Source organism: Stomoxys calcitrans, chromosome 5 (assembly GCF_963082655.1).
Source record: "Stomoxys calcitrans chromosome 5, idStoCalc2.1, whole genome shotgun sequence".
NCBI lineage: Eukaryota > Metazoa > Arthropoda > Insecta > Diptera > Muscidae > Stomoxys > Stomoxys calcitrans.
This window is the reverse complement of record NC_081556.1, coordinates 20,347,209-20,361,712: the sequence shown is the minus strand read 5'-3', so window position 1 is coordinate 20,361,712 and position 14,504 is coordinate 20,347,209. Positions and strand designations below refer to the sequence as shown.

At 36.0% G+C, this 14,504-nt stretch overlaps 1 protein-coding gene across 32 annotated transcripts in view; it reads right to left on the bottom strand.

Annotated features, from left to right (window-relative positions):
• Positions 1 to 14,504, bottom strand: part of LOC106083996 (protein muscleblind) — a 913,910-nt gene that overhangs the window by 192,740 nt on the left and 706,666 nt on the right. For 3 of the 32 annotated variants that reach the window (XM_059368566.1, XM_059368581.1, XM_059368567.1), the window contains one exon: positions 14,271 to 14,343. The exons of the other annotated variants lie outside the window; for them this stretch is intronic. In XM_059368566.1, coding sequence (XP_059224549.1) covers positions 14,271 to 14,282 — 12 coding nt within the window. In that variant the 5' untranslated portion in view covers positions 14,283 to 14,343. The remainder of the gene's footprint in view (positions 1 to 14,270; positions 14,344 to 14,504) is intronic. 32 annotated transcript variants of the gene reach the window in all.

Sequence of the window (14,504 nt, the reverse complement as noted above, 5' to 3'; positions counted from 1 at the left end):
AAATAAAATTAAAAAAAAAACCTTTCATTCTAGTGATATTCGTTTTCATGGTCAATCAGTCCGTATTTCTTTCCTTTGAGAGATTAAAGAAAAAAATAAAAAATCTATGCTTGTTTAAAAACAATCTCAAAATACTTTTAATTAAGCTACAAGTTTCGTTTCAAATTCAAATTCTTGACTTTTTAAACCCCTAAAATTATGCTATGATTAAGTATACTCCTAATTTTTCCTAAAAGTATGCAAATACTAAACAATTTCGTTTATTTGTAATTTTTAACAAATTCGGAAACTCTTTTTCACTATTGTCTATGGGACACATTGCATTAAAATTTCCTCTTTTTATTCAATGTGTCCCAATGTCTGGATTTTTCACCATTTTTTTACCATATTTATGAATGTAATATGTAAATGGATAGCTGAAACTCTATTCGGGTTCCGCTAGTACTTTCAATTTTTGTTTTTTGCTGCGCATCTCTATTTGTCTGCAGTCACATAGACAGAACACAGCCGCCCCCGGACGCTCACATATGCATAAGCACTTACAATTATTACTTTTGCTCATATCCATATCCATAACCACATTTGGTGGGATTGGGCACTACACAACTCTCTTACTACTCCAAACACTACTATTACTACTACTACTACTACCCACCAAACATTGATGGCCATTCATATTGCTCTTTGCCTATGTGCACCGTCAGTTTTATTACCTTCATCAACAAATTGTTTCGGTTTATGTATGGTTTTAGCCATAAGCGTTGTACTTGTACAAATGACACGAGTTTGTGTATGTATGTGTGTGTGTGTGTGTGGTTGTGTACGAGTGTATTGGCTTTGAAAGGGCATATGGCTCACTTGATACCTTTGGTTATTACTATTACTGTTCCTTTGTGAATCCTTTAAATGGGAATTACACCAAGGCACGAGCAAGGCATAGACGTTGTCATTGCTTGAGGGCTTCCAAAGAAATTGTAAGCTAAGAGTTTCACTTAAGAAGACTAAGACGAAGAAGACCAAATTATGATTTGCTTGTATTTGCTTAAAATATTACTTGTGCTAATAAGAAATTTATGGGGAATTGTTGCATAAAAGGTATTTCATGCATATAGCCCCTAGAAGTATGCAATTCCTTTTGAATTGGCAATTCATGGTAAAATTTCTTTAACTTCTTTAAAATAATGAATTCACTTATCCAGACATATGCATTTGGGAAAGCTTTTAGAAATGATATACGAAAATAAATATAGTTATGACAATAGAAATGAAAACTACCAAAACAAAAAATGCATTTTAAAATCGCTTGGAGAAGACCGCTTCGAAAAAAACTTGATGTAAAAGACTAATCGACCAGATGGTGAGGGAAGGACTGACACCGGGGATCTTTAGTGAGGCATAACACGTACACCTCAAAGATAGGACGGCACTGACTCCTCACAATGATACGAGTGGCTGAGACATATCTCCGACTGAAGAAATACGCCATGGCCACACCACTTCAAGAGATAAGAGAGTCTCAGTGGACCAGATGGTGTGGGAGGGACTGACACCGGATATCTTCAGTGAGGCATTACACGCACACCTCAAAGGTGGGACGGCACTGACGGCCCTCTTCACAATGGTACGACGGGCCGAGACATATCTCCTACTGAAGAAATACGCAATGGCCACACCATTTCAAGAGATTAGAGGCCCTCAGTGGACCAGATGGTGAGGAAGGGACTGACAACGGGGATCTTTAGTGTGGCATAACACGCACACCTCAAGTTTAGGACGGTACTGACGGCCTTTCTCACAATGGTACGAGTGGCCGAGACATAACTCCTACTGAAGAAATACGCCATGGCCATATCACTTCAAGAGATAAGAGGTTCTCAGTGGACCAGACGGTGAGGGAGGGACTGACACCGGATATCTTCAGTGAGGCATTACACGCACACCTCAAAGGTTAGACGGCATTGACGGCCACTTGACACTTTTGTGGGTGCAAATACCCCAAATTAAACACAGTACGGGACCAATAGCTCCAAAAGTTATGCCTCTAAAGCATCTAAGCCATTTTCTTATGCATAGATTGTGAGGAAAAACTACCGTCTTCCAAGGTGTGCGTAGCAAATTCAAGTATATTCGTCAAGCTTCTTATAAAACCAAAACCTCCCCCACAATATTCAATATCCTTGGTCACAACATCTTCTGCCAGTGCCATTCTTATTGTTTTTGTTGTGCATGGGTTTGGTTTTTTTCAAAAGTTTTTGTTGTTGTTTTTGTTACTTTGCTGTCCTTTTACAAGGTTTGCACAAATGCTCAAAGCTGTTGTTCAACAGCATGTGAAAGTTACAAAACCCCATAATAAAACATAGCCCCGGACAAACAGACTTATGGTGAATCACAAGAAGCAAAAAAAAAAACATGACTTGAAAAGACTTGGAAATTAAAAAATAAAACAAAAAACAAATCACACACACACACGCACACTCGCTATTGCACACATAAAGAAAACTTATAAAAACTATTGCAACATATGTTGTGGAAGAAAACACAAATACAAAGCTTACACACATGCACACATATGGATATTCACGTGATCGCATGAAGGAAAACAAAGCAAAAAAAAAATGGAAGGACATGAAATCGATGTTTGCTTGTTTGTGTTTATCCAAGCTTAGGTTGCTAATACTTGAAATTGCAAGAGGAAGAACAAGAGAAAAAAAAGACTCAATTTGAGCATGGCAGGCCACAGGACATGGGACATATTGGAAGGAAAAGAAGCAAACACGGGCACATACACACATATGGGCAAACCACATCAATATAATGCAGTGCTCACCATAAAAACAAATAAAGAATGTATGTAGTTGAGTGTGTATGTGTGTGTCTTAATAATAGACAGTGTTGCCATAACAAGAAAAAATTCTATGGATCAAATATATCCAGCGAATTGAAAAACTACAAAAAAGGATTTATGTTGAAACTTCTGCTAGTGGAACAATGTCTTGTGACATACTATGAATTTGGACAAAAGATTTAAGTGGATTTTAGGGATTAGATGTCGTATATGCATCTCACACTTACAGTTGAAAACACTGCTGAATAGCCCAGACTGCTCAAAATTCAGTAGAAATTCAGTTACTTTGAAGTTTTTAGTTACATACCATACCAAGTTGCTTTGAAATACTCTTGCACTGAATATCTCTCGGAAAACGCAGACCGGGTATCCCTTACAAGGATAAAACAAAAGCATACGAATATATCTTTTTCCATTGCAAGGCGTTACCACCTCAAATAACAGCACAATTTGGCCATTTAAGTCTTTTAAGATGGCGAAACACCATATATGGCATATATGGCAATGTGCACAACCTTTTGTTGGATATATTAACCCAAGAAAGCTGAGGTAAAAGATGGCGACAGGTTTCTAAGCAGCAACTCTCCAAAACTAAAACACCAATAGACCGATTTGTGAAGATTTTGTATTCTGGTATGATAAATACATCAATTTTCTGAATCCAAGTCCTTAAAGCTTTAAGAATCATATGAGCCCTATTACCATAACCTACAGGGATTAGGAGACATATGCTTTAGAAGCCGCATACATATCTCTAACAAAGTAAAGTAATTTTTGTGAAAATTTCATAGAATGGCAACACTCTCTCTCAAAGGTCCTATGCTATTGCCAATGGTATACAAACACATGCATTCTCGGCTGATGTCGAAGCTGCTGCTGCTGCTGCTGTGCCTCAACTAAGGACAATAAAACATGTTGTAATGAGCCTTGTTCAACATAATATCAATAAAGTTGTTGTTTTTCTTTTGCTCAGCTTTTTTTTCTTCCACCTCTTACATCTTGGTGTTTGCTCATCCTTGTGCTAGTGCCTGGGCTGACATGCTTAAACATTGGACGACAGTAGAATGCAGCATCACACGGTGGCACATCGAGCAGCAGCAAGCAAAAGATGAATCTTTTAGAACAAACATTGTCTTTTGACTTTGATATTACATCACATATATATGAAATATAAAATGAACAATTTCCTTATTAGACTCACGCAAACATGCACATCTACACACCTACACCTACACCTACACCCTTATGCTTATCCTTGACAAGTGCTTTGAGAAGCTGGGGCATAGAATTGAAACATCCTTCTGTTCCCTCGGCGAATGCTCAACTGGTAAGAGATGGACAAGCAAGGATGATGCCACATAGTACATCGCATGTTGCACGTCAACATATTGACAATTGAATTATGTGTGGATTTGTTGTGTGGGGTTTCCTGAACGCTTCCTCTGCAAAGCAGTGAATCCTTATAAACGATTTTAATGCGATAATGTTGGAAAATTTATTTCCACCAAAGATTTGCCAGTTTTTCGTCCGTTACACATACACACACACACACACACATCTCCACATTGAGGGCAAAAGACCCCATGAACGATGCATGATATTGATAAAGTGTCCAAGAACACGCATTAAGTTTTTAAAGATTTTTCTTTTCATCAAGGACCCTCGAAGCAAGTGTTTGAGGTACTCAGAGCTAGAGGGAAGCTAAATTGTTTGCGAGAGAAACAAAGGAAACGAAGTACAAGCATATTAAGGGAATTTTGAAAATGTTCTTTTGGAGATTTCTTAACACTAGAACTTAAGGAGAACCTAAATCAAAAGAGTGAGAGGGAGATTTTAGAGATTTTTTAAATGTCAAAGGAATATTTTGGACAATGACTTTGTGGAAGTTTTAGATGGATTTCTTGGATTTAGGAGATTCGCCACATGAGGCTAAGGGGATAGTAGACAGGCAGCACTTTATCATAAGGAATCAGCAAGGAAAGACCTTTCGCATAATACCCTACACCTAACCTATAAGTATAAATTATAAACCAATTTTGAAGGACCTCGGCGAAAGTTTGCAGATGGGTTATTAAACAAACCGTATCAAATTTCGAGCAAATTTGTACAAATTGTCATAACTACGGTTGACAAATGACAACATTATTGCAAATTACCCAAAATCGGACGAACTTATATATATGAGAGCTATATCCAAATCTGAACCGACTTCGACCAAACCTCTTGAATTTTGTAACAGTAGTCGAGAAAAGCGTTGTACAAAATTTAGGCAAGATTGGTCAATAAATGAGCTTGCAGTGGCTTCAATAGTGAAAATCGGGCGAAATACATATATGGTAGCTTTATCTAAATCTGAACCGATTTCTATGAAATTCTACAGTAATAATAAGAGTCATAAGAAAATCCTTCCTGACAAATTTCGAGAAAATTGGTTTATACTTCAGCTCTGTATTGTAATATTCTCAAAATCGGGCGAACCTTTCTATGGGAGCTAAATCTAAATCTGAACCGATTTCGATCAAACTTCTTGGATTTTATGGTAATCGTCGAGAAAGGAGTTGTGCAAAATTTTGGCAAGATTGGTCAATAAATGAGCTTGCTGTGGTTCTAAAAGTGAAAATTGGGCGAAATACATATATGATAGCTATATCTAAATCTGGGCCGATTTCTATGAAATTCCCCAGTAATAAGAAAAGTCATAAGAAAATTCTTCCTATCAAATATCGAGAGAATCGGTTAATGAATGAGCACTTTATTGCAAATTTTTCAAGACGAACCCTTATATGGAAGCTATATCCAAATCTGAACCGATTTTTTTCCAATTTCAATAGGCTTGGTCTCTACGCCAAAAAAAAAAAAAATTTAAGATGATCGGATGAAAATTGCGACCTGTAGTTTGTACACAAATTAACATGGACAGACAGACGGGCATAGCTAAATCCAATCAGAAAGTGATTCTCAATCGATTGGTATACCTATCAATGGGTCTATATCTCTTCCTTCTGGGTCTGGGTCATATGAAATGAAAATTTGCCCATGAACATTCCATTAAGGAACAGGGACAAACTTCTCACAAATCAATGAGTGCTGCCCGATTCAAGTTTAAGCTCAATGATAAGGGACCTCCATTTTATAACCGAGTCCGAACGGCGTGCCGCAGTGCGACACCTCTTTGTGGAGAAGCTTTTACATGGCTGCCATACCAAATGGTGCAGTACCTCCCAAATGTCGCCAGCATTAGGGGGGGATAACCACCGTTGCAAATGTTCATACTGTTCTCGCCAGGATTCGAACCTAGGAGTTCAACGTCAAAGGCGGACATGCTTAACTCTGCGCAACGGTGGCTTTCGTATACATATAAATGCACTAAGTTACAATATCTTGTACCACACCGTGGTACCACAGCGTGGCACCTCATAACATCGCGATATGAGCTGCTCCCATACCATAGAGGCGACTATAGGAAACCTGGAAGGAAGGGAAGAGGTTTCCGATCGGACAGCTGAGATGAACCTTGAAGTCGAGTGCGAGGCACTGATACCAGTGGCACAGTCTTGGACTGACGGAACCCTAGTGTTGCCGTCTGGAAGATCATGTTACACAGATGGATCAAAGCTAAGGGACGGAGTGGGCCTGGGGATTTACAGTGAGAACCCAGGGACTGAGATCTGTTATAGACTGTTTGGCCATAATACGGTTCTGCTGGCGGAGATCCGGGCAATCACGGAATGCGTGAGTGTGGTATTAACACAAGGACGTCGAGTGTGAACATCTTTACCGACAGCAAAATTGCCATAAGGCAATAACAACCAGGCCGGTAAGGTCACGAACAGTCTCGCAGTGTAAGAAGGAGATTAACGCCTTTTCTGAGGAAGGCGAAATTCGCATCGTTTGGTTGCCGGGCCATAACCGAGTAAGGGGAAATGAAAGGGCAGATGATGTGGCGGTGAAGGCCAGATGACTGCCGTCAATAATCTTGGTTAACCCGAAGCCTTTCGGATCGACACAGTCCCAGTTAAGGGCGTGGGCGACGAATGCGCCTGTGGAACAGCGAAATGGTCGGTAGGACGGCGAAAATCCTATGGGGGGATCCAGATCGTGAGAAGACGAGGCTTTTACTGAAAGGAAGTAAGAAGGAGGTCAGTATAGCTTTTGGTGTCATGACAGGACACATAGGACTACGAGGTCACTAATGTAAAATCCGTGCGGCAAGTCATAGCTTGCATAGGGCATGCGGGGAAGATGATGAGACGTTTGGAGCATTTCCTTTGCAATGTCCGGCTTTCGCGCCTAACAGATAGCGGCACTTCGTTGGGACACTATAGCAGATATGAATAAACTTATGGGAGTGGCATGGAAAACAATTGAGTTTTGTATTGAGAGCGCACAACATTCCCATTACTGGCTTAAGTATATGTCCATACGATAGGATTAATATCTTCACCCTCTTTTAACTCAACCTAATCTGTTCGCCCTCCTTAGGGAATAATGGAGAACCACTCAAAACTGCTTTCGCTCCATTGGTTATAACCAAAGCAATACCACATCAAGATCGCACTCCTTGTCACGAGGGAAACCTAAGAGCCTCAGATGCTTCCATTATTAATAGTGACAAGGTAAAGTACCCTTATATGGCCTTCGCCAGGTACCCTTATATGGCCTTCGACAGGTACCCTTATATGGCCTTCGGCAGGTACCCTTATATGACCTTCGGCAGGTACCGTTATATGGCCTTCGTCAAGTATATACACTGTGGGATAAATCACTATATAACTTAAAACGGTGGGGACGGATAATAGATAGCCTTAAACAGAAGCATTGAATAAAAAGTTTAATGGAGAAAAAAAAAATATAATAGCCCCTTAACTACAACAGTCTTTTTAAGTCAATTGAGATTTTCAATGTATGAACATCAGCTTATCAATTATGTCTGTCCGTCCGTCCGTCCGACTAGCAGTGTCAGTCGCAATCACGTTAGATTCTTCGAAAATTGAGATATTGAGCTGAAGTTTTGCACGGACCCACCTTTTTTCCGTACGCATGTTTAGTTCTTGAAATCGAAAATCGGACCATATTGAGACAAAGCTGTATTATGCACCGATCTTCCGAGTAAGGGGATCTTCCGATTGTCAATTTCTTTTAATTTTTAATCAGTGACTTGTATGGGACTTTTCTCATTTGGATCGATCTGCTGATTTAACGCCTTAAGCCTCATTTATTGTCAATTTCTTTGAATTTTTTATGGGACTTTTCTGTGCCTGAACCAAATATAATCTAGATCGAGTGAGCTGCAGTAACTCTCCTAATAGCAGAACCGAATGTGGCCCAGCTTGAAACATACTCATATATAGCTTCATTACAAAATGATCTGCCCATTTTTAGTCTTAAACCCATAACTGCTTCATTTATTCGCGGTTTCGCTGAAATTTTAAACGGTGATTTGCAATAGGGCTCCTTATATCAGAACGGAATATGGTCGAACCATATTTCGATATAGTCGCCATATGGACCCATCTGCCGATTAAGGGTCTAAGTCCATAAAACTGTCATTTATTACCCGAATTCGCTGAAATATTAAACATCGAGTTGCAATAGGCTCTCCGATATACAAATCGAATGTGGTCCCTATCGGAACAAGATTAGTCATAGCTGCCATATGGACCGATCTGCCGTTTTAGAGTCGATAGCCCATAAAATACGTATTTATTATCCGATTTCGAGTTTGCATAATTCAATTTCCATTCTCATTGAATACAAAAACCCTTTCCCTAAAAATATGCTTTAAATTATTCAAAGTATTTTCCATTTATACTTTATTCCATGATTATGCCTTTGTTCTAATAACTTTTCCCTCAGCCTTTTGTTGCAATAACATCCCCAAAATTTTTATATTTTTGCTTCCCTAGTTGCAATAGTGATTATAAATATTTATTTGCTAGCATAGAAAACAAATAAAAAAAAAAACAAAAGGGTTACAAATATGCTACTATTTTTGGCAGTGATTCAAATTGTGATAGCAAAGTATTCTCTCACTCCATGCCATCAAAGATATTCTCTGTTTTGTTATTGCTTTCAGAAATATGTTAAGGCGCCCTCATACTGGCGATGTTTCCATTACCAAAATTACAAGACGACGCTGCCTGGCGGTTTTCACAGAATTGTTGGCTCATTTATCTCTTTTGTTTGGTTAGAGTATGTGTTCATTTAGTTATTGCTGTTGTTTGTTTGTTTGTGTTTTTTGTTTTTGTCCATTTTTACAATCAAAACATTAACCTTTTGTTATGGCACAAGATAAATATAAAATGAAATACAAAATGTTTCGCTATCATCTCCCCTTTAATAAGCGGATGCAGAGGGAGTGGAAAAGAGACCACACAAAATCTAAATGAAATAATTTCTAAGTTTAGCAAAGTCGGGTAGTGCGGGTTTTCGTTGGTATGGATGTAAATTTTGTTGGCAACTTTACTTTTTGGCTCTTATGAATTTTTGTGTGAAATAAAACCGTGAACTAAATTTTTATTGCAGATTCTAACCTAATTTTAAAATAATTTTATGGACTGTTTGTGGTAAATTTTATACTAAGATTATAAACAAGTTAAAGGAAAAAATCTGTATCAAGGAATATAGGTCTCAAAATGAGGCAATTTAAGCTTGAATTAAAGGTCATGTTAGGGTATATTCTGCATTTGATATCAAATTCATGGGCAATCAACTTGTTAGGGGAAAAAATGTTTAAAGCTATTAATTGAATTTCAAAAAATATTGCATACTTTTAGGTCCCTAAAAGAAAACCTTAAACAATATTTTTGTCGAATGGTAAGTTTTGGCGGATAAATTTACATATGACACATGATATAAAAATGATATTATTAATAAATATCGTTTGCTTATAAGCTTTTTTTGCATTATTACATGGTATTATAAACCCACTATCCATCGAAAGCTTTACTAATAAGTCTATATTGCATATATTGAGGGTTCTCATAGTCATACCTTAATTTGGAACATTCATTAAATGGTGAAAAAAATGGTACTTATCGGTAAGGGATAGTTGAGATCAAACAAAATGAGTAACTTGGAAGAAGTGTCGGGGCAACACTTATTCTTCTTGGGTTCTTGACCGTTTAGTCGTCATGCCATGTTTTGCAAAATAAATAAGGAAAAAACAAAAAACGACAAATTAAAATTATTCGAAATATATTGCCTACATTTAGGCTTATACAAATCTAAACACTAGACTTCATTGCATAAATTGCATTCTTTAGGTCAGTGTTGGACACATGTGATAGTGTGCGTAATATTTCCAAGCCCATGGGCATATGTTCTGGGACACGTACACAAGTATGTGCAATAGTGTGTGTGTATTTGCCCGCCACTGCTTGAGAGTCTTAGACGCCAGATATATTGGTTTTCTCGGTAGAATTCAGAAAAGACAAAACCAGTACACGTTTGGATTAAAATGAAACCATTAAAAATAATTATTGCATAATTTGAAGTATATTTAATTTTATTTGAAAATGTTTCCTTAATTTTGGATTCAGATTTCTCTTTCGGGAATAACTCTTAAATCAAAAGTAAATAGTGTTGGATCAAGTTGCTAAAAAATCTTACTTTAAAAAATAAATATTGCGTGCTTAGGGATATTAAATTTTTAAGCCAAACAGACTGGGGTACTAATTTTCTATATTAAAGATTCTTATGAGAATATTCGGTGAGATTCGATAAAAAAAAACGAAATTGAAAGATCAGAACATGCTTGGAAAAAAGTTATCAGAAACAATATTGCATTTTTTAAGGCATACAGATTTTTTTGAATTTCTTGCCTATTTTCGCAGTTAACAGTTTAGTTCCAGGAATGTTTTCTGAATCGAAGAAAAACATGTTCGAGTGTTCTGAAAATATAACCAAGGGTATACACGTTCCACGCGTATAATTAATTATATTTAAGAAATGTTGCCTACTTTTGAGGGAAAATTTAAGGGATGCATTTTCAACCGAAAAAATAAGTAAATTAATTTGTCAAAGATAACAAAGAACCGCACATAAAATTTTACTTGAAATGTTTTGCCTACTTTTAGGGTAAGGAGTTTACAAATCTATTCCAAAGATGTTTCTTAAATCGAAAAAATTTTTTTTGAATATTTTGAATATAATATAACCAAGGAAAACACATATGTAATTTTATTTAAGAAATGTTGCCTACCTTTGGGAAAATAATTTCATGGATGCATTTAAATTCGGAAAAAAGGATAAGTCAATTCCTTTGTAAAAGATAACATTTCGATTTAAGAACCACATTTAAAATGCAAATTTTTAAAACAAAAGAGTCTTGAGAAAAGAACAACTTAAAAGGATTCTAATCCGTAAAAACAAAATTGACAAAATCAGAAATGTTTAATAAAAATATTACCAGAAAAAATTTTAGCTGTTTTAAGGCGTAAAAAATTTTAAATTTTTTGGCCACATTTAGGGTTAAGAGTTTAAAAATGTATTCCAGAGAAGTTTCTTAAATCAGAAGAAAATTTAAGAAATGTTGCCTACTTTTGGGAAAAAATTTAAAAATATCTTTCAGGGATGCATTCTATGTAGTAGAATATATGCTAAGTCAATTAATTTTTCATAGATTACTTTTCGACTTTAGAACGATATTGCCAGGCAACTCTTAAAGAAAGCTTAACGAACTTGTTTTTTATTTTGAAAAAATCAATAAGGAAATTGATGGCGATGACAGTCTCGGGATCAAATATGTTTACGGGCTTAGTGGTTAAGCCCATTCAACCAAATTATGGGAAGACAAAAAATATATAAGATAAGAGACAAAGGAGTACTTTCTAGCCCCAAAAATATTAAAATTCCACAAGAGTGTCATAAATATTTAATTTCATATTAAAAGAAATTAAAATTTTGGCAGAAAAATATTTCGATATAAAATACCTTCTATATTGCTTTATTATGCATCTAGTATTACTTCAACGATATAAAAAAGGCTATAAATATAAAAATTAAAGCATACATTCAAACTACACCTAAAAGTATTGCATACCTTGGAGGGAAAATTCAATGCAAAATCTACTTTTAGATCAAGTGGTGGAGGACACTACGAAACTTGGTGTCAGAGATTTTAGAATAAGCGCAGAAGATCGAGACGCTTTGGAACGCTATTCTACGTTCGGCAAATGGGACAAATGTTCGGTCACAGCCAATTTTTTTCATAGCCAAGATTTTCATGATTTAGTAGGTTATTCTTTGCTGCTTTTTTATTTTACAAAATATGGCATAACATCAAGTAATTTAAAAAGTTATTTAGTATTTGTTCCTATTTTTGCCAAACATAGTATACTCTCACGTTTCTCAAAAACTAAAGCATACTTTTGGAAAAGAAACACTAGGGCATACTTTTAGGTTTATATATAAAATTATTCGCCAAATTTTGACCATTAATTGTGCAAAAAACAAAACTAACATGGCCAACGAACGTATGTATATTATTTTTTTCCGCCACTTGCCTATTTCCCAAGTTTATCACTATTATTATTATATTCCCTGTTACTATATACTTTGGCCTCATTATTAACGTACTGCAAAGACTACATGAGGCGCCAACGGGGCAAACAAGAAAACAAAAGATGTTTTGTTAGTATTATATTTTTGTGTGTTTTGGCTGAGTAAGCTATGATGGTGGTGGTGGTGGAGGCAGCATTCTAGGCGCCAATGCCATACCACTATTGTTGTTATGGCAACACTGGCGGTTAGCAAGCAGGCTTTGTCATAATATGAGGCATACTTTTGTGACGCTCTTTCGTGAAGGGATAGAAACCTATTCATTTATTACAAACATTTCATTGTGTTTTTACCTACTCGATGTGCTTTTTGCCAGTGTGAGTGGGCTTAATTTCAAAATTATGACGTTAAAGTTTTCCATTAGGGCTCGGAACAAATGAATGACATAATGTAAAGGAAATTTATGGTATAATTTTGGGGTTTAGCAAAAGCAGGCGGTGGCGGCGGCTGAACCTAACGAATACTCACGAACAATCATTATATTCACATTTAATTTAAATTTCCCTTGGCCAAATGCTCTGTGGCAAAACAAAACTAAAAAGGGGGAGAAGAGAATTGTAAGTCTTTTGTTTAGTAGTCCAAAGGCGTCCTTCTTTTGCCTACCCTGTGTACAATACAATCTTATATTGATTTTTAGTCTCTAAAGGCCATTGGATAAGTATCTGCCGCACAGCAAAAAAGGAATGTCTAGCATAAAAGAACTGAAACTAAAACCAAAAGAGGAAAAAAGCAAAGGCTAAGGGGGGAATTTTATTTTTTGGGTCTGCATACATAAACATGGGGCTGGCCAAAGCTATTGCTGCCTATATTGTATTATCTGTATGTATGATACACATATTGGCACATAACCTTAGCATACTTTAAGGCGGTCTTTTGGTAATCGTACTAAGCAGTTTGCTACAAAGCCATATGTGAGCACACACAAAGTCAACCCCTAATACGTTAATCATATATATGTACATATTACTTGTTTTTGGGTATGAGGATTCTTAAGAAATTAGCACACAATTTTTAATTAAATCAATATTGAAATTTTCTTGAAACTATGCTTAAAGTTGAGTTGAATGATTTTTAATTGAGTTTAAGTAGTTTACCAAAAACTTGACTGGTATGACTAAGAATATTTGGGGGAAACTATTTGCTGCAATGTCTTGTAGGTCTTGTCAAACCACAAGTTGGGCAAAAGTTTTATAACAAACTCCTCTTATCGCTTGAAACTGGCGGATTGGCGTATTATAAAGTATGTAAATTATGCGCTAAACGAAATAAATCATATGTAAAATCAATGTAAACTTAACAATGCGTCTAAGACTATAACGCCACAGAGAAATTTTGAAACTGTTAAGAGTCTTGATGATTTTCAAATGATAGCGAATGTGAAAAGGAAAGGCGTAGTCAAAAAACTTAAAAGGCTATAATAATTTGGAAAAAAGGGAATGATCCCGAAAGTATGCTACAAAATTTGCAAAGGAAAGAAAATGTTTTAAGAAAGTTTCATTTAAATTAAGAGAACTTCTCTTAATGACAGCAAGTAGTGCCACTGCTATGATAATACGTATATCATAGGATCACAAAATTATTTTGTAAAACTCTATGGAGCGCTGCAGTTATATATCATTAAATTTTGCTTTCGTGAAGAAATAATAATTTAGGTTAGGTTGAAAAGAGGGTGCAGATATTAATCCGCCCCATGCCACTATGGACATACACAAAAATAATATATATGCTATAAATGTTGATATGTAAAGGCGCACAACTAACCCACTTAAACTTATGCTAGCTTTTTTGACATATTTATTGTCAAAATATGTTCTCCTAAAATCAGTTCAAAAGTTAAATTCAAACATCTTTGGGAAATACTTACAGCTGAATACATTGGAAAAGAATTTCCGGGTTATTATATCAGGTGAAAAATAGTTAGAAAAGAAGATAATTACCTGCAAAGATATAGAAAAGGAGATGGTTAGAATGTGTTACGAAAATATAATGTTTGGTAAATTATAAAATAAACAAAAAATTGAAATGAATGACGCTGAAGTCACTTACTTATAATGTAAATAGAATGAGCTTTGATCAGCAAAAAATTATTTTTAATTGA